The 22,163-nt window shown below is 37.7% G+C and overlaps 1 protein-coding gene and 1 long non-coding RNA gene across 4 annotated transcripts; both read right to left on the bottom strand.

The window, feature by feature from the left end:
- Nucleotides 1-3,479: 3,479 nt before the first annotated feature.
- Nucleotides 3,480-3,791, bottom strand: LOC120077442. The gene has a single exon (XM_039031321.1). It carries the CDS (start codon nucleotides 3,789-3,791, stop codon nucleotides 3,480-3,482), a length of 312 nt encoding a protein of 103 aa, XP_038887249.1.
- A 14,983-nt stretch (nucleotides 3,792-18,774) lies between these two features.
- LOC120078217 lies at nucleotides 18,775-21,539 on the bottom strand. Of its 3 annotated transcripts, XR_005481954.1 has the most exons (3): nucleotides 20,885-21,539; nucleotides 19,554-19,651; nucleotides 18,775-19,436 (listed from the first exon to the last, which is right to left on the bottom strand). It is a non-coding gene; the product is annotated as an uncharacterized LOC120078217 (long non-coding RNA). The 3 variants fall into 3 exon arrangements; XR_005481952.1 differs by having other exon boundaries at nucleotides 18,775-19,651; nucleotides 20,885-21,538; XR_005481953.1 differs by lacking the exon at nucleotides 19,554-19,651 and having other exon boundaries at nucleotides 20,885-21,538.
- Nucleotides 21,540-22,163: the final 624 nt, after the last annotated feature.

The raw sequence follows: 22,163 nt of genomic DNA, 5'->3' as shown, positions 1-22,163 counted from the left end.
TGGTCTGATGAATGTCAGAGCACGAGGATGGTATGAATATTTCATCAATTTTATTGATGATTATTCTAGATATGTCTGAAACCCTTGATAAGTTCAAGGAATATAAGGTAGAGGTTGAGAACCAATTATGTAAAAACATTATAAAAACTTCAACTAGATCGAGGTGGTGAGTATATATGGACTTAAAATTCCAGGACTATTTGATAAAACACAAAATTCAGATTTAATTCACAACACCTGGTACACCTCAATAGAATGTGATGGCGGAAAGGAGAAATAGAACCATGTTGGACATGATTCGTTCGATGATAAGTTATGTTCATTACCTAATTCTTTTTGGGGATGTGTAGTAGAGACTGTTGTATATATTTTGAACATGATTCCCTCAAAAAGTATTTTAGAAACACCATACGAGTTATGGAGAGGACGTAAAAGTAGTTTACATCATTTCAGGATTTGGGGATGTCTAGCACATGTACTGGTACAAAACCCAAAGAAATTGGAACGTCATTCAAAAGTATGCCTACTTGTAGGTTATTTTAAAGAGACAAAAGGTGGTCTATTTTATGATCCTCAAGATGACAAAGTATTTGTATCAACAAATGCAACATTCTTAGAGGAAGATCACATAAAAAATCATCAACCTCGCAATAAGCTAGTATTAAGTAAAATGTCCACAGAAGCTACAGACAAGTCAACAAGGGTTTTTGATCGAACTGGTCCTTTAACAAGAGTTGTCGATGAAACTGGTCCGTCACATTCTTCTCAAAAGTTGAGAATTCCTCGACGTAGTGGGAGAGTGTTCAACAGCTTTACCGTTACATGGGTTTGACAGAAAGTCAAGACACCTAATGATAGCTTAGAGGATCAATTGACCTTTAAACAGGCAATGGAAGATGTGGATAAAGACCAATAGACAGAAGACATAGACCTCAAAATGGATTCTATGTACTTTAATTCAGTCTAATAACTTGTAGATAAACCAGAAGGGGTAAAATCTATTGGTTGCAAATGGATCTACAAGAGAAAACAAGACCAAGATGGTAAGCTACAGACCTACAAAACTAGACTCGTGGCAAAAGGGTTTACCCAAAGAGATGAGGTAGACTATGAAGAAACCTTCTCTCCGGTTCCCATGATCATGTCTATTATAATACTCTTATCCATTATTGTCTTTTATGATTATGAAATGTGACAAATGGTTATCAAGACATTCTTTCTGAATGGCTATCTTGAAGAGAGTATTTATATGTCTCAACTAGAGGGGTATATAGAATAGGGTTAAGAACAAAAGATTTGCAAGCTAAAAAGATCTATTTGTTGGTTGAAACAAGATCTATTTATGGTTCGTCAACATTCTGTTTAAAACCATAAGATTTTATCGCATTGTCAAATCTTATATTTCAAGATCGACATGCTTGTTTTAACCCATAAATGAATCTGTTAAGCTTGCAGACATTTTGTGAAATCCATGTGCTTGTTTTAAAGGTCAATGGATCCTCTAAGTCAATCAGATATGATGACCTGAGTTTTTGTTAAATCCATGTACTAGTCAGGTTGTTGACCAATCTTGCCACTACGTCGAAGTATTCTCAATTCTTGAGAAGGATGTGATAGACCAGTTTCATCAACAAATCTTGTTGAAGGACCAGCCTGATCAACAACTTTTGTTGATTTGTCTGTAGTTTCTTTGGACATCTCATTCAATACTAGTTTACTGCGAGGTTGATGATTTCTTATGTGGTCTTCCTCTAAGAATGTAGTGTTTGTCTATACAAGCACTTTGTCATCTTAAGGATCATAAAACATATCACCTTTTGTTTCTTTGGGATATCCTAAAAATAGACATACTTTAGAACGCCATTCTAAGTTCTTTAGGTTCTACACCAATACATGTGTTGGATATTCCCAAATCCTGAAGTGACGTAAACTATCTTTACACCTTCTCCATAACTCGTATAGTGTTTCTAAAACACTTTTCAAGGGAACCATGTTCAAAATAAATATGAAAGTTTGTATTGTATATCCCCAAAAAGACTGAGGTAATAGGCATAACTCATCATCGAACGAACCATGTCTAACAGGGTTCCATTTCTCCTTTTTGCTACACCATTTTGTTCTGGTGTACCAGGTGCAGTAAGTTGGGATTGAATTTCATGTTCTATCAAATAGTTGTGGAACTCTAAATCCATATGCTCACCATATCGAGCTAATCGAAGTGTCTTAATCTTTTTACCTAATAACTTCTCAACCTCTGCCTTATACTCTTTGAACTTTTCAAGAGTTTTGAACTTATGGCGCAGTAGGTAAACATAACCATATCTTGAATAGACATCAATAAAACTGATGAAATATTTAGATCCTTCTTAAGCTCTAATATTCATTGAACCACAGAGATCTGAGTGTACAAGCTCTAAAGGTTCTTTGGCCCTTAGACCTTTTCCTGTAAAATATATTTTAGCCAATTTACCATCAAGATATGATTCACATGGAGGTAAAGAATTGTCTTCTAACTGATTTAGAAGTCCATTCTTTACTAACCTTTTAATCTTATTGAGATTTATGCGTCCAAGTCTTAAGTGCTAAAGATAGGCATTAGGAGATATTTTTTCATTTCTTATTTTGAGTTTCAACTGTTCTAAACATCTCTATATTTAAAATAGCTTTTGCCTCAGTTGGTTTTAACATATTTAGGTTATGTTCAAGTTTAGTAGAACATATTTTAACACCTTTTGAACTAATGAACACTTCATTAATATCAAAATTAACTTTATATATATGTTCTAATAAACAAGAGATTGAAATTAAATTTCTTTTCATGTCTGGTACATTATATACATTTTTCAAAAAAATATAAGCATCTCCAAAAAATAACTTTAGATCTCCTAAGCATCTCCAAAAAATAACTTTAGATCTCCCACTGCACAAGCCAAAATGACTTCACATGTTCCCACTTTGAAAGTCATCTCGTTCTTTGCCAGTTGTCTCTAGGAACTAGTTTCTTGAAAGAATGTGCAAATATGGTTAGTGGCACCTGATATAATATCCAGGTCAAATGAGAATTTTTCACTAAATTTGTTTCAATTATACAGTAATTTCTTTTTCAATGCCCATCTTCATTGCAATGAAAATGTTTTCCTTTTGCAACCTTCGTCTTGCTATTCTCTGTAGGAGTCTTATTTTTTCCTTTTCCCTTCTTCATTTGGATACTCTTATCTAACGTCCAGACTTCTTATCAGAAGGTTTCATCCCAGATGACGACCCCTTCAAGATTTTTCTTTGGGTACCAACGTTTTATTTCCTTTCCTGATTCTTACTTTTCATCAGGGATTGGTAAGTCTAAAGCTCATTCGAAAGAGTAGTCAGATTATATTCTATTTTTTTCATCACAACATTTGTGTGAATTTCCAAGAAACTCTTCGGTAGAGATTCGATGATGAAATTAACTTGACTCTTTAATTTATGACAGCCTCATTTTCTTATGCTATATTGAAGTGGACCACCATGTCCAGGACATGTTCTCTAACAGAAGTCGCCTCCTTCATATGGGAATTGTAAATGTATTTAATATCATCACGTCGAATGGATGAGGACAGTTGCCCAAACATTGCATGTAATAACTCCATGATCTCCCTAGTGGTGACCATGTTTTCATGCTTCTTAGTTAACACATCGGATATGCTAGCTAAGATGTAGGCTTGAGCTTTTTCATTTGCTTTGACCCATCTGTCATACGCATCTCGAACATTTCGGTTTGCAGTAGAGCTAGGAACTCGAGGATGTTCCTCCATTAAAATAAACCTGAAATCATTTACAACTAGTATTATATTGATGTTTGATTTCCAGTTTGGATAACCCCCACTGTTAAATTTTTCGGAAGCTAAAAGTTGGATAATTGAATTCGATATTCTCAAATATAAACAAATCCTATTAGAAAATTGCATCTAAATGAAGGAACCTATTAAGGCCCTAAGAGGAAATGTGGATTGGTCCCAATTTGATTTTCACAAAATACCAAAATTTTATAGAAGAAAATATGCATATAATTAACAATTTACAGCATGCCATAAAAGAAAATTTAATAGATAAGATATTAGGATTTCAAGAAGCCCTTACCTTTGAATAACTCACTTCATGTCGTATTTCCTTTTCTCCAAAACGGCCACGTACTTCAACGAACTCAAAACCCTAATGGCCACAACCACAAAAATTTCCTCTATATTCTCTAAGATGAGAATTCAAGGAGTTGTGTGGGCTCTTAAAATTTTTGGAGAGAGGGAGATGAAATTTGAGAGGAAAAGGAGTCTGGGTGAAAAAATCTTGCATAGTTCTTTTTGAAAGAAAAATAACTCCCTCTGTTTTCTGTAAAACTCACAAAAGAAGAAGAAACTCAAAAACCAACCACTCTACACTCTCACCCACACACGCATGAAGTAGAGAGAAAAAGAAGGAGGGAGTTACAAATCCCTCCCAAAAATATTTTCAAAAAGAAATAAATTAAAATAATTTATTTTAATAAACCATTTAATATATATTTATATGATAACCACTTTATCGTATAATATATATTAAACTATATATTATATCAAATATAACATATAACCTATAGTTTAATATTGTATCAAATACAATATAATCTATAGTTTTCATCATCTCATTAATGCATGGTATTTAATATAAACCTCATTTATACTAAACTTAATTATATGAATCCAATTCACATAATTTATTATCGAATCATATTCAAATATTTATTTCCTCTTAAAAAGAACTCTATAGTATAATGTATCAAATATATTATTGCAGTTATATCATATATAATTAAATAAAATTAATTATATCACATATAAAATAAGTTACAAACTACATGCTAGTAAATGTCAAATAAAATATCCCATATTTTATTAAATAAATAAAATATTTATACAATACAATTACAAACTACAAGACTCTACGAGATTTAGTGCATCAACCCCAACAATCTCTCACTTGACCTAAAGTTAGTGGGGTATACAATATAAACATCATATTAATATACAAGTATACAAAGAAATAAACTAGGTCATAAAACATGCCCATTACAAAATCTCCCACTTGCCTAGTCTAAATGTGGCATGTCCCATAGACCAATGTTCTACAGGTGACTCTCAAACACATTAGCCTTAAAGGCCTTTGTAAATGAATCAGCAATGTTGTGCTTTAAAGCTATCCGCGTGACGATCACGTCCTCTTGATGCACAATATCTCGGATAATATGATACTTCCACTCTATATGCTTTCCATGCTTGTGATTCTGAGGCTCTCAAGAATTAGCCACAACACCACTATGATCACAATAAAGGGTGATGGGCTTTGACATGTTTGGAACTACTTCTAGATCAGTTAGAAATTTCCTGAACCACATCGCTTCCTTAGTAGCTTCATGATGCTTGGTTTTATGATGTGGATTATGGATGATCTGCGATGGTGAAATTGCGTTGAGCACTCAAGTTTCCTCAGCGGAATCCAAGTGTAAACTCCACTGAGTTTCCTAGTAAGTCCAGGGTCGAACTCAAGGACTTGTGAAAACAGGTTGAGTTGGTAATTTTAGGAAAACTTTACGGTAACCAAATAAATAAATTGTTGTCAAGGCTGTTGTTTGCGATGATAAAAAAAAAAAAACAAAACAAATGCGGCGGAGTTTGAAAAGAGTTGACAAAACGGGAGATACGATGAATATGCGGTGAACGGTTGATAAAAGTTTCGGCTAACACTTCCTAGGATGCGTTCATGCTATGCAATCAAGCAACATGCATACAACAGTAAACCACCTCTCGGTACGAATGCCACGGCTTCTAAGGCTAGAACGCATGCGATATATGCGATAAGTCTATAGGACCTACACATAAGCCTTTCTTCTTATTTATGCGATGACAACAAGACACACAAACAAATAAGGCAACCACATAATATCATACCTATCTCTAGGATGCATGCGATGCAAGTTGGCAAACAGAGCTTATCTCTAAGTCCTTATCTTTTGTTTATGCAGTTCTAATCTTGCTCTCTCGAGTCTAGATTCTAACCTAGCTCTCTCGAGTCTTAGGTTCTTTCTTTAGACTCTCTCTCGAGTAGCTCTAAAGGGATGTTTGGCACAGCATAACACAAGATAATCGTAAGCAATGAACTTCCTAGGTCATGTTTTCTTAGTTCTTCTCAATCCATTCGACTAGTTTAGCTACTCATGCGTACTAAGAGAGTGAACAGATGTAGAATAAGAACTTCTATTGTATAAATATAAAGATGAAGTACAAAATAACAATGCAAGTATAGAATATAGAGCCTAGTAGGAATCTCTTGTTGCCTAGCCTTTTACACTGTTTTTCTACTCGTGTTCAAAAGATAATCTCGCTCTCGCAAGATTTGGCCCGTTCTCTGCTTCTACGCCTCAAGGTTCTCTATCGAGTTGCCATGAACGATCTCCAGCGTCACCACTCTTCTTTTGCTCCGCCTTAAAATGAAAGGAAAACTATAAACAAAGACGTGCGATCCGAACGTATGAATTTTCGAACTAGTGAACCCCTTCGCTGAAGGTTGCCTTTAGTATTTATAGAACATCCAGGGTGAACAATGGCTTCTCTCTCATGATTGCACAGATGAGACGACTTTAATTCCCTGACTGATGAGTCGAATATTTGTCACCGAAGAGCTGAATGTACTTGTTATCGTTAGCGGCTGTCAACTTAATTCGGATTTGACTGTCATCAGCTTTTTGTCCCATCACGATTAATTAGCCTTTCACCCAAATACATCGACCAAGTTGCGGCAATCCTTCTCGAGCGAATGTTTGCAAACACGATCACCGCAAAGCCTTGCGGTAATACTATGCTCGACCAATGATTTCCTATGATCGTAATTTCTGCCTTGCGTCATCACATATTCTGCACAAAAATACAAAAATCAACTGTTCCTATACGATGAACGCATGCGGTAGCAATATAATAAACTTAATGCTTTTTGGACACATTTTAACATGTTTTATCAACACAAGTCAGCATTGTTTAAGAACTTAGCACTATGATAACTTGCATTTCTACCTGTTATCACTTCATAAGTCGCTAAGTACTCAGCCTCCACAGTGGAGTCAGCAATGCACCCCTATTTGGTGCTCCTCCAGGCTACTGCTGTTCCGTTAAGAGTGAATACTAATCCTGATGTGGATTTCCTAAAATCTTTATTACTCTAAAAATTAGAGTTCGTGTATCCTATAAGGATCAAATCCTTAGAATCATACACGAGCATGTAATCCTTCATTCTCCATAAATACTTGAGGATTTTCTTAACACCGGTCTATTGATCAAATCCTTGATTAGATTGATATCTACTGACTATCCCACCACGACATAGCAGATATCTAGTACATAACATCGTATACATCAAATTGCCAACAACCGATGCATAGGGGATCCGTATCATTTTTTCAACCTCTTGAGGTGTCTTAGGAATTTGTTCCTTAGACAATATAACTTCATGTCTGAAAAGGGAGTAAACCTCTCTTGGAATTCTACATCGAAAATTTGACAAGCATCTTGTTGATGTACGATGCTTGAGACAGGGCTAGAGTTTTGTTCTTTCGATCTCTAAAGATCTGAATGCCAAAACAATCTGTGTCTTTCCCAAATCTCTCATTTGGAATTGGGTCGCTAGGCAATTCTTAATTTCAGTCAATAGACCTACATCATTCTCAATGAATAGGATATCAACTACATACAACACTATAAAGTCTATTCTATTGTTAATGATTCTCTTATAAACAAAAGCTCATCAACATTTTGATCAAAGCTATAAGATTTGACCACAATATCAAATCTTATATTTCAAGATCGAGAAGCTTGCTTTAATCTATAGATGAATTGATTTAGCTTACAAATGTAACAACCCGACCCCCTAGGACTCAAGCTAGGCCTTACTAAACACATACATGCATAGAACTTAAAACAACACCCTTTTATAGTAAAATAAATGCTAAATAAGTAAGATAAATTTAAAAGACCTCTATTAAATTCAAATATTAAAAACGAATGATAGGGTACCCATAAATCATAAATGATAATAAATATATCTGAAAACAAATCTTAATAGTAAGTTTCAAACATCAAAACTAAAAGTTGAAAAACATGAAGAGAAATCTAAATATCATGAGCGGAAGCATAAAACTGGTCCCCAGTGGCTCGTTCATGGATTCCTTTTGTCATTGGTCGGCACGTCCCTGCCTTTACCTGAAATAGAAACATGAGAAAGGGTGAGTATAATATACTTAGTAAGTGACCCCATTATTAGGATCAGGCTAGGCATCTATGTTCTCTAGATGCCTACCTCTAGTGGGACATAAGCACTCCTCTAATCCTCATGAGACACATACACATGAATAATCGAACTTCATCCTCCTGTAGTTAAGTATGCCCACTACCTCTAGTAAGTCCAATAGAACCCACAACCTCTGGTGAATCTCGAAAGAAACACCACCTCTAGTCAATCCCGAAAGAAACACAACTTCTAGTGGATCCCGAAGGAAATCACCACCTCTAGTGAATCCCGAAGGAAACACAACCTCTGGTGGATCCCAAAGGAAACCACTACCTATAGTGAATCCCGAAGGACACATAACCTCTAGTGCGTTTAGAAGGAAAGCACCACCTCTAATCAATCCCAAAGCACACACAACCTTTAGTGGGCATCTAACTAATAGTGAGGATACTATCATGATTACAGCATCACAAGTATCATATCATGGTTCTATAACATACATATACACCTCATCATCATAGTTCTATAATATACATATACATCTTGTCATTATAGTCTCATAACATACATATACATCTCAACATCCTTAGATCAAATACAATCTCATAAAATACTAATATACTCAAATCATACTAGCATTCGACTATCTCTATGCGCATCTAGTCTTTTAAATCCTCATATCAGCATGGCATACAACATTCATAAACATCAAACCATCATCAAATCCTTAGTAAATCACAACTCCATTGCCTGACACGTGGGTAGTTCCAGTAGTAAGATTACTTACCTTGTTGTTAGGATTCACAGCTAATCAGGCAACCAAAATAATACAGCAACTCAAGGTAATGATCCTAACATAGGAATACAACCATTCAATTCTAGCCCAAACAACTAAATTTAAATCCTTAGCCCCAAAACCAAAATACCCAAAAAAGTCACCAAAATTTCCCTTCCACGAAGTTGGATAGTCCTCAGAAATTTCTCAAAACTTCAATCTAGCCCTAAATGCGACTGGTATCAATCAAACCGAAACCAAAAGTCAAAAGGGCAACAATTTAATCCACGAAATTCACCCAAAATGTGAAAACCTTACCAAAACAATGAACCCAACAGCAGAGGCATGGCGAAGGGACAAACAAATGGCGGTAGGGATGAGGGTCGGCATAACACGGTAAGGCGATAGGTGGCCGAAGGTCGACTGAAGAAGCCAACGGTTGGGTCTGGTTCGCATGCAAGGGCCAACTAACATCGACGGAGAGGGAGAGTGAGGAGAGATGCGGGAGAGAGATGGAGACCGGGGTTTTCGGTGCAACTGATGAATGGATCGGCACGCGGAAGACGTCGACGCACGACTGGACAAGCGAGGGAGGTTGGTGGACAGCATGGACAGTAACGATCGGCTTACGGTGGTGCATCGACGGCTAGGGAAATGCCTGGAAGGCAGTGGCGGAGAGGCGTGGGATAGATGAAGACCGGAGGAGGGGGGGTCTCAGCGGCTGCAATAAGAAAAAAGGGGGAGGAGAGAGAAAGAAAAAGAAAGAAAAGGAAAAGGAAAGGAAAAATAATAATAAAAGAATAAAATATAATAAAATAAAGTAAAATATCTTATTTTATTTTATTCTATTATGTTTTTGCCTTATTTTATTTTTATTTTCTTCCTCCTAACTTTTAATCCCTTTTCTGTTAAAATTTTCAATTAAAAAAGAATTTCACTAACCCTCTTCCAAAAATGAAATTAATTTTTGGCATTAATTTCAAATTAAATTTGGGCGACATAAAAGTCCATATTCCACAATCTCTTCCTAATTAAACGATTCAATTGAAACCCCTTTTCTTAGTAATTAAAACACAATAATTACATTTAAATTTCAAAAATGCCAAAAATTTCCTCAAATATTAGAAGATACTAAAATTACAATAAGACCAAAAATTTGGGGTGTTACATTCGTCCTCAAAAGTTCATTCCTGAAAAAGTTCTGGGTACTGAGCCCTCATCATATTCTCACGCTCCCAAGTAGCCTCCTTCATAAATGTTATCTCTCTGCTACGCGATGTTTTTACTTCTCTGTCGAGAATTTTCACAGGATTCTCCTAGTAGCTTAAATTGTCATTCAACTACAATGGCTCAAAGTCAACTACATATGATGGATTTGTCACATACTTTCTCAGCATTGAGACATGGAAGACATTATGAACTGAAGATAGTGACAGTGACAATGCCAATCGGTAAGCTATGGGGCCAATTTGCTCCAAGGTCCAATAAATCTCGGACTCAATTTTCCTTTCCTTCTAAACCTCAGAATACCCTTCATAGGTGCCACCTTCAAGAACCCCTTATCACTAGTTTCAAATTCTAGGTCCTTACGTCGCACATCAGGATAGCTTTTCTTTCTACTCTGAGTTGTTTGCATACGAGGCCTGATCTTTTGTATTGCCTCATTCGTGGTTTGCACCAGTTCAGGTCCTAGTAACTTCCTCTCTCCTACCTCCTCCCAACACACTGAAGACATGCAGCTCTTTCCATAAAGGGCCTCGAATGACGACGTCCCAATAGTAGACTGGTAGCTGTTATTATAAGTAAATTCCATCAAATGTAGATGAGCATCCTAGCTTCCTGAAAACTCTACGTTACAGGCATGCAACATATCTTCCAATATCTAATTTAAACGTTCTGTCTACCTATCAATCTGAAGGTAAAAAGCTATACTGAAATCCAACCGAGTTCCCGATGTTGTTTACAGACTCTTCCAGAAGTTGGATGTGAAACGGGGGTCTCTATCTAACACAATGGACACAAACACCGTGCAATCTCATTACCTCTTTCATATATATCTGTGCCCACTTCTTTATTGAGAAGGTAGGCTTCCCTAATATGAAGTGTGCTAACTTAGTGAGTCTTTCTACTATAACCCAGATCATGGTGAAACATTTTGCTGTTCGGGGCAACCCCACAATGAAGTCCATAGACACGTGCTCCCACTTCCATTCTGGCACACTCAATGGTTGTAACAAGCCTGCTGGCTTTTGTCTTGGGGCTTTCATCTGCTGGCAGACCAGGAACTTACTGACAAACTCAGCTATCTCTCTTTTCATGTCATTTCACCAATAGTAACGCTTCAAGTCCGGTACATCTTGGTGCTGCTAGGATGAATTGAAAACAGGAAACTGTGAGCCTCTGACAATAGCTCATTTTTTAGGTCACTCTCCGCTGGCACGCACAAACGTCCTTGATGGAGAAAACCACCTCAATATAGAGAATTCATCATCCTAGCTTGACTCCACCTTATGAACTTTCTCCTCAAGATAAAGGTCATACCGTTATGCATTAATAATTCTCTGCCTTAGACTCGATTGTACCAACAACTGCGCTAACTGTGTCGTGACCTTTCCTACTGTTATTGCAATCTCAGCCAGCTTTAGCTCCTTCTGTAAATGAGTCTGTCTGGTAATGAAGATTGTTGAATAGGCTACCTTTCTGCTTAGGGTATCTGCCACTACATTCGCCTTCTCTGGGTGATACAAAATTTTGCAGTCATAATCCTTCACCAGCTCTAATCACCTTCGTTGCATCATGTTAAACTTCTTCTGTATGAAGAAGTACTTTAAACTTTTGTGGTCGATGAAAATGTGCATCTTCTCCTCATATAAATAATGCCTCTAAATCTTCAAAGCGAGAACCACTGCTGCCAACTCCAAGTCATGGGTAGGATAATTCTATTCATGATTCTTTAGCTGACGAGAAGCATAAGCAACCACTCTGCCTTGCTGCATCAGCACGCACCCCAATCCTTTCTTGGAAGCGTTACAGTAGATAACGAAACCACCTTATCCATCTGACACTGTAAGAACTAAAGCTGAAACCAATTTCTGCTTGAGATCAGGGAAACTCTTCTTACAAGCCTCACTCCAAACTAAAGAGGCTCCCCTTTGGGTCAACTGAGTCAAAGGGGTGGCTATGCTAGAACCTTCACAAATCGCATTTAGTAGCCTACCAACCCAAGGAAATTGCACTTCTTATTGACTATGGTTGGATGAGCCCAACCTGTAACTGCCTCAATCTTCACAGGATCCATGAAGACTCTTTCCTTTGACACCACATGCTCTAGAAAGGACAATTGCTTTAACCAAAATTCACATTAAGAAAATTTGGCATACAAATTATTTGCTCACAATGTCTCTAAAAATTTTTGCAAATGCTCCTCATATTCTGCCTCGGTCTTGGAATAAACCAATATTTCATCAAAGGTGTCAAGGAATTCCTTAAACGCCATATCCATGAGGTCCATAAACAATGATGGGGCATTCGTCAGACTGAACGACATCATGATGAACTCATAATGCCCATATCTCGAATGGAAGACGTCTTGGGTATATCACTGTCTTTTATCCTCAACTGATGGTATCTTAATTGAAGATCAATCTTGGAGAACACCGTAGCTCCCTACAACTGGTCGAACAAGTCATCAATCCTGGGAAGGGGATACTTATTCTTGATGGTCATCTTATTCAGCTCCCTGTAGTCAATGCACAGACCTAATGATCCATCTTTCTTCTTTACAAATTGCACTGGTGCAGCCCATGGTGACACGCTAAGGCATATGAAACCCTTATCCAATAAATCTTGCAACTGGATTTTAAGCTCCCTCAATTCTGCTGGTGTCATTTTGTATGGAGCTTTCAAAATGGGAGTTGTGCTTGGCTCCAATTCAATAGCAAAATCTATCTCCCGCTGTGGAGGAAGTTGATGCTTGATTTTATGAAGTGGAAATATAGATGCTTTGCATTGATGAAATTGCGTTGTGCACTCAAGTTTCCTCAGCGGAATCCAAGTGTAAATTCCTCTGAGTTTCCTAGTAAGTCCAGGGTCGAACATAGGGACTTGTGAAAACAGATTGCATCGGTAATTTTTGTGAAGTTCTTTGCGGTAACCGTATCAAGAAATAAATCGTTGGGTTTGTTGTTTGCATTGATGAAAATAAAATAAATAAATGCGGCGGAGTTTGAAAAGAGTTGGTAAATGGGAGATGCGATGAATATACGATGAATAGGTTGAGAAGGCTTTCGGCTAACACTTCCTAGAATGCGTTCATGCTTTGCGATCATGCAACATGCATACAATATTAAAACATCTCTCCATGCGAATGCTACGGCTTCTAGTACTAGAACACATGCGATATATGTGATAAGTCTATAGGACCTACACATAAGCCTCTATTCTTATTTATGCAATGACAGGATAGCACACACACAAATAAGGCGACCAAATAATATCATTCCTATCTCTAGGATGCATGCGATGCAAGTTGACAAACAGAGCTTATCTCTAAGTCCCTATCTCTTGTTTATGCAAGTCTAATCTTGCTCTTTCGAGTCCAGATACTAACCTAGCTCTCTCGAGTCATTAGGTTCTTTCTTTAGACTCTCTCTCGAGTAACTCCAAAAGGTAATTTTGCGAAGCATAAACAAGACATCGCAAGCAATAAACTTCCTAAGTCATGTTAGGCTTATTTCTTCTTCAACACATTCGATAGTTTAGCTACTCATACATATTAAGAGAGTGAACAGATGTAGAAATAGAACTTCCATTGTATAAATATGAAGATGAAGTACAAAATAACAATGCAAGTAGAATAAAGAGCCTGGTAGCAATCTCTTGCTGCCAGGCGTTTACACTAATTTTTCTACTCGTGCGCTAAAGATAATCTCGCTCTCGCGAGAGTCGGCTCGCTCTCTGCTTCTATGCTGCAAGGTTCTCTCTCGAATTGCCCTGAGCGATCTCTGGCGGCCACCACTCTTCTCTTGCTTCGCCTTAAAATGAAAAGGAAAACTATGGATAGCGGCGTGAACCTGAGGATAAAAGAACGTAAAAACGGTGAACCCCTTTTTTGAAGAATGCACTTGGTATTTATAGAGCACCCATGGTGAAAGGCGGCTTCTCTCTCCTGGTTGTATAGATGGGACAGCTTTAATTCCTGACTGATGCACCGAATAATTGTCACCGAAAAAGCTGAATGTACTTCGTGACCATTATCGGCTGTCAACTTAATTTGAATTCGACTGTCATCAGCTTTCTGTCTCATCGCGCTTAAGTAGCCTTTTACTCAAATGCGCCCACCATGTTACGCTGACCAAGTTGCGGCGATCCTTGTTGGGCGAATGTTTGCGAGCATGATCAACCAAAGCCTTGCGGTGAAGTTGCGCTCGACCAATGATTTCCTATGATCGCAATTCTTGCATTGGGTTAACGCATATTCTGCACAAAAATACAATGATCAACTGTTCTAATGCGCTGAACGCATGCGAACGCAATATTATGAAATCGATGCTTAATGGACGAAAGTTAACATATTTCATCAATGCAATCCAACATTGTTTAAGAACTTAGCATTATGATAACGTGTATTTCTGCCCGTTATCAGCAATCTAAGGAAATCCTTTGGAAATACATCTGGAAAGTATCTTACTACTGGTTCTAAAGTCAAGGTGACTTCAGCCTCTCTAGTGTTAACCAAACTAGCCATGATACCCCAGGCACCTTGGTCAAACAGTCTATTGGCCTTTAGTGCTGAAATCACTTTGGGTAGGACCATAGTTCTGGCCCTCTTAAACTTAAAACTGGCTTCTGTAGGAGGGTTAAAAATAACCTCCTTACGGGAGTAATCTATGTTGGCATGATTAGCAAAATCATACATATCTAGAATTATTAAGGTCACATCTAATGCATGATTTTCTATTTATACTTAACATGCCTTTATCTTTTTAGTAGTTACCATGTTTTCTCTTGATGGAGTGGAAATTGACAGAGCATACTGTAAGGGTTCTGATCCTAACATGGCATACTTTACAAATGTTGAGGATATGAAAGAGTGCGATGAACTGGAGTCAAACAAAACTAAAGCATGGTGCCCCAAGATGGGAAGCGTACCTATCACAACTATGCCTGACATGGTGCCCCAAGTTGTTCAAATCGACTTATCTTCCTTGATAATTACAACTTAAGAGCCCTGCTATCCCAATGACATGAAGCATTAACTGGATTCTGGTTCCTTTGTTGAGGCCTAGGAGCCCTTGGCTCAGCCTTCCTTTTTTTACTTGTAGAGGTCCCAATTCCGAGCGACTTCCTGTACTCTTCTCTCTCTTGGAAGTCAACATCAATCCTCACAGCGGCCCGTAGTGTCGCAGCATACATCTTGAGGTCCAAGACATGCACCATGCCTCACAATCTGCTTCTCAGACCCTGGACGAACCTCTATGTCCTTGCTGCCTAGGTGGCTACCAGCTCAGGGGCAAAGTGGGAAAACTTATCAAATTCCTGCTCATATTCCTCCACTGACATAACCTCTTGTTTCAAATTCAAGAACTCTACCTGCTTGTTGTATGATGCGTTGGCTGATAAATATTTCTCATAAAAACGCTCTTAAAACTGCTCCTAGGTTGCAAGTCCTCTACTAGTATCAATCATTTTCTCCGTTGAATGCCACCAAAAATCTGGGTTACTAGTGTTGGGCTTGATACCCTAAATCTCGTAGAGTCCTATAGTTTGTAAACCTTGTATTAACAAACTTGTATGTGACTAATAATATTTGATATTTTATTCAATTTGTCTATGAAATATGTGATATTGTAGTTGCATTAACCACAAACCAATAAACTAACATCCAAGGTCATCGTTATGACTTAAACATGTATGTGGAGACATACAGGTGGATAGGTGGATCATGTTTAAGTGATAACCTAAATGGTCTGTAGTATATGAATAAGGTTGGATATCTTATCCTAGTGACACCACGAGTATAGCCCGCTTTGTAGATGTTATAAATGTTGTAAAGTGCTACAAATGATCTGATCCTAATCATTCATGTATTAGACATGCGAGCGGGGATATTATATACAAAGGAGTTTGTATAAGACCGGACCACGAAATGCTTAATCTCATTATATAATACCGTTCATAATAGAGACTTTCATTTCAGTAGGATGACAATAGGTAACATGATCTTAATCCTGAATGAATTGTGAACTCCTGCCTACGAGGGTGGTCCTTTGATTTATATGGGTGAGAGTGGCCAGATCGTTGACTCAACTACACAAGATGGAATTCACTCCTTCATCGAAGGAGGGGTAAATAGATAAATTGCTCCCATAAAGGTTGATTCCGGGTCTTGAACAATGTGGCGCCACACCCTCTTCTTGTCTGAGAGGAGTTTGGTCATAGTATGACTATGATTTATTATTCATTAGAGGGATCAATGGTACTTAAGAAGTTAGATGTAATTATAGGGGCAAGACAGTAATTTGGTCCAACTATACTTACGAGCAATTTGTGAAAAGTCATCGTACTGTTGATTGGTTATATCCAATGGATACAGAAATATATCTGTGGTGCAAAGAGTGCAGCTGTCGGTCTTTAGTGGAGTACCCGACAGTTAACCGGAAAAAGACATTGTTGAGAAAAAGATGGCTTTTCCCGGATGAAATGCAAATTGGATTCATGTAACAAGAGAAAGGTTTCCCATTCCTTAGCCGGAAAAATATGTGGCCATGAAATAGGGATTAAGTGGAACAGAATTGACTGGGTGATAGAGTCGTGAAAACACCAGTTTCACGACTAGATCAACTTGGAACGAGCATGAGAAATTAACGATACTTCTTTATCTTTTGAGTTGTTCTGCCGGATCGGTCGTTCAAGACCTTTGGTCTCTACCCGGACCCGATGAAAAAAATGGGATCACTTCTTATGGACTCGTTGAGAATGATTCTGATCTAGTTCATGGCCTATTAGAAGTAGAAGGCGCTCTGTTGGGATCCTCACGGACAGAAAAAGATTGCAGTCGATTTGATAATGATCGAGTGACATTGCTTCTTCGGCCCGAACCCAGGAATCCCTTAGATATGATACAAAATGGATCTTGTTCTATCGTTGATCAGAGATTTCTCTATGAACAATACGAATCGGAGTTTGAAGAAGGGGAAGGAGAAGGAGTCCTCGACCCGCAACAGATAGAGGAGGATTTATTCAATCACATAGTTTGGGCTCCTAGAATATGGCGCCCTTGGGGCTTTCTATTTTGATTGTATCGAAAGGCCCAATGAATTGGGATTTCCTTATTGGGCTAGGTCATTTCGGGGCAAGCGGATCATTTATGATGAAGAGGATGGCTTCAAGAGATGATTCGGAGTTCTTGCAAAGTGGAACATGCAGTACCAGACACGAGATAGATTTCCAAAGAACAAGGCTTTTTTCGAATAAGCCAATTCATTTGGGATCCTGCAGATCCACTCTTTTTCCTATTCAAAGATCAGCTTTTGTCTCTGTGTTTTCACATCGAGAATTCTTTTGCAGATGAAGAGATGTCAAAGGGCTGCTTACTTTCCCAAACAGATCTTCCTACATCTATATATAAACGCTGGTTTATCAAGAATACGCAAGAAAAGCACTTCGGATTGTTGATTCATCGCCAGAGATGGCTTAGAACCAATAGTTCATTATCTAATGGATTTTTCCGTTCTAATAATCCATCCGAGAGTTATCAGTATTTATCAAATATGTTCCTATCTAACGGAACACTATTGGATCAAATGACAAAGACATTGTTGAGAAAAAGATGGCTTTTCCCGGATGAAATGCAAATTGGATTCATGTAACAAGAGAAAGGTTTCCCATTCCTTAAAGAGTTTAATTATAAGGTCCCCTTGGTAGCTCAAAAGGATTTAGTTGAAAATCAATTTTTGGATTAATTTTAATTGTTCAAATTAATAAGAGAGAATTTAATTATATATGATATAAATAAATTCATTCAATTATATTTGATATAATTGACATAATGTATTTAATATATTATAGTTTAATTTGAGGAATAAATATTTGAATGTGATTCAAATATTTTTTCTATGAGTGAGAATCATAATTGTTAAATTTAATATAAATTTGATTTATATTAAATGCCATAAAATAGAGAAAAAAAGAATTATAGTTTACATTGTATATGATGCAATATCAAAACTATAGGTTATAAATATAATATGATAAGTTGGTTATCATATTTATTTATATTATTTATTATTTTGAATAATAATCTCTTTTTCTCTCAAACCACCTTAGTGGGTGGTTATGCAGTTTTTATGGCATTTTGGAATAAAGGAAAAATGGTTTTTCTTTTCTTAAAATAAACGAAATAGACGTGTGAACAAGTCTACACGAAAAAACAGAGAGACTACACAATTGAGAAGATTCATATGCGATAGTGTTCTTTTGTAATCGTCTTTCTCCTCGTAAACTCAAACTCCCTCCTTACCAAAATAGTAAGAGCCCACAACTCATGGGTTCTCATCCTGAGTACACCAAAGGATCCAAGTGGTTGTGTCTCATTTTGGTTCGTGAAATTCTTAAAGAAAGTCTTCAAGTTTTGTTGTTGTATTCGAGTTCGTGATAGTTCGAGGGGTTTACATGAAGAAACGTTCTTCAAAGGTATAATCTTTTGAACCCTATTTCTTGTTTAAAAAGCATGCTGTAATTTAACTTAGAATTCATAATCTGTATGTTTATTGTAAATTCATGTTTTAAATCTAAATAGAATTTAGACTATTCACTTCCGCTCATGGATCTCTTTAAAAATGAGTTCCTTCAGCTAGTCAACATAAAAACTGCACATTAGAGCTTGTGCTCTTTCGGGCACGTCATATAACGAAAAATCGTCTCAATCGATGACAATCACATCTCTGCTTTAGTGGGATCCCTCAACGATCCATCAAATGGGCGAGGCACAAACTTCCTGAAATCCCTCAAGTGCTTAGCTTCATGGGACAGACCCTACATGTTTTGACTCAGCGACTGGGTCTGTTGCAACTGAACTTGTGGTACTTGCTCATTCTGAGCCTGATTCTGGGCAGTTTGTCCTCTCATTGCATTGCAAATCAAATCCTGCAATCTTTCCATTAGGGACAATGCAACGGCTTCCCCATTTTTTGCCTCCATTGCTTTTTCATCGACTTGAGACATAGGTGGACTTAAAGCTGGACTGTCTGATTTCCACTAGTTCCCTCTTTCTACACCCCTGGAAGAGGATGAATCTAAACTTGTGGATGTTGCACTTGGGGTGCCGAACCCCTCCTCTAACTGCCTTTCTTGGTCTGGGCTTAAGTGCGATGTCCTGTCAAGAACTTACAAATCAACTCTCTTTCTAAGACTTTCTTAAGAAAACATGCCACTAAAACATTACATCAACTAATCTCATGTATGTACTGAAACTTTCATTAGTAGGACATACCTGACGACGACAAGGAATTAATTACTGGGCCATAAGGACTACCTAGATTTAAGTAGTAAGTCAGTCTTCAGAACCCCAAATGTGAGCTCTGATACCAACTGTAACGACCCGACCCCCAAGGAATAAAGTTAGGCCGTTACAAAACACATTCATGCATGGAACTTAAAACAACACTCTTTTATAGTGAAATAAATGCTAAATAAATAAGATAAATTTAAAAGACCTCCATTAAATTCAAATATTACAACAACAAAAAAAAAGATAGGGTATCTATAAATCATAAATGATAATAAATAGGTCTGAAACAAATCTTAATAGTAACTTTCAAACATCAAAACTGAAAGTTGAAAAAGATGAAAAGAAATCTAAATATCATGAGCAGAAGCATAAAACTTGTCCCAGTGGCTCGTTCATGAATTCCTTTTGTCATTGACTGGCACATCCCTGCCCTTTCCTAAAAATGGGTGAGTATAAAATACTCAGTAAGTGACCCTACTATTAGGGTCAGGCTAGGCATCTATGTTCTCTAGATGCCTACCTCTAGTGGGACGTAAGCACTCCCCTAGTTCTCATGAGACACGTACATACATGAATAACCAAACTTCATCCTCTTGTAGTTAAGTATGCCCACTACTTCTAGTAAGTCGCGTAAGATCCACAACCTTTGGTGAATCCCAAAGGAAACACCACCTCTAGTGGATCTTGAAGGAAACCACCACCTCTAGTGAATCCCGAAGGAAACACAACCTCTTGTGGATCCCGAAGGAAATCACCTCTAGCGAATCAAGAAGGACACATAACCTCTGGTGAATCACAATGGAAAGCACCACCTCTAATGAATCCCAAAGGACATACAACCTCTAGTAGGCATCTAACTAACAGTGAGGATACTATCACGATTACAACATCATAAGTATCATATCATGGTTCTATAACATACAAATACAGTTCATCATCATAGTTCTATAACATACATATACATCTCGTCATCATAGTCCCATAACATACATATACATCTCATCATCCTCAGATCAAATAAAATCTCATAGAATAACAATATACTCATATCATGTTAGCATTTGAATATCTCTATGCGCATCTAGTCTTTTAAATTTTCATATCAGCATGGCATACATAAACATCAAACCATCATCCAGTTCCAATGGTAAGATTACTTACCTCGATGTTAAGATTCACAGCTAATCAAGCAACCAAAATAATACAGCAACTCAAGGTAACGGTCTTAACATAAGAATACAACCATTCAATTCCAGCCCAAACAATTAAATCTAAATCCTTATTCTCAAATCCACAATACCCAAAAAACTTACCCAAAGGGTCGCCAAAATTACCCTTCCACGAAACTGGACAGTGCCTCAGAAATTTCTCAAAACTTCAATCTAGCTCCAAACGCGATGGGTATCAATCAAACCGAAACCAAAAGTCAAAAGGACAACAGTTTAATCCACAAAATTCACCCCAAATGTGAAAATCTTACCAAAACACTCAACCCAACAGTAGAGGCACGACGAAAAGATGAAAGAATGGCGAAAGGCGACAGCGGAACGAGTAGGGCGACACGTGGCTGGACCTGTGGCGGTGGGGACAGGGGCCGACACGACATGGTGAGGCGATAGGTGGGCGAAGGTCGACTGAGAAAGCCGACGATTGGGTCTGGTTCGCGCGCGGGGGATGGCTGACGTCGATGGTAAGGGAGAGTGAGGAGAGACGCGGGAGAGAGATGGAGATCGGGATTTTTGGCACGATTGGCGAGCGGATCTGCACGCAGAGGACGTCGGTACACGACTGGGATGAATGACGGAGGTTCGCGGGCAGCTCGAACGATCGGCTCACAGCAGTGCATCGACGACTAGGGCAACGGCTGGAAGGCGGCGACGAAGAGGCATGAGAGAGATGGAAGCTGGTGAGGAGAGGGGGTCTTGGCGGCTGCAATAAGAAAAGGGGGGGACGGGGGAAAAAAGCAGAAAGAAGATGAAAATAAAAGAAAAAATAATAATAAATTATTTTATTTTATTCTATTATGTTTTTACCTTTTTTTTATTTTTATTTTCTTCCTCCCAACTTTTAATCCCTTTTTCCTTAAAATTTTCAATTCAAAAAGAATTTCACTAATCTCCTTCCAAAAATGAAATTAATTTTTGGCATTAATTTCAAATTAAATTTGGGTGACATAAAAGTCCATATTCCACAATCTCCTTCTGATTAAACAATTAAATTGAAACCCCCTTTCTTAGCAATTAAAACACAATAATTACTCTTAAATTTCTAAAATTCCAAAAATATCCTCAAATTTTAGAAGATATTGAAATTACATTAAGAACAATAATTCGGGGTATAACAGCAAACCTTTTTCTCTTGACCTTGGGTTATGAATCCCTCAGGTTGCTCCATATAAATGATCTTCTCAAGATTACCATTCAAAAATGCAGTCTTGACGTCCATTTTCTAGATCTCATAGTCATAATCTGAGGCAATGGATAGAAGGATCCGGATAGATTTCAACATGACAACAGGTGAGAAAGTCTCTTCATGGTTGACTCTCTTAACTTGGGTATAACCCTTTGCCACAAGTCTAGCCTTGAAGGTTTT

This window comes from Benincasa hispida, chromosome 5, assembly GCF_009727055.1.
Source record: "Benincasa hispida cultivar B227 chromosome 5, ASM972705v1, whole genome shotgun sequence".
NCBI lineage: Eukaryota > Viridiplantae > Streptophyta > Magnoliopsida > Cucurbitales > Cucurbitaceae > Benincasa > Benincasa hispida.
Note: the sequence above shows the minus strand (reverse complement) of the source record. Positions and strands in the feature narration are given on the sequence as shown.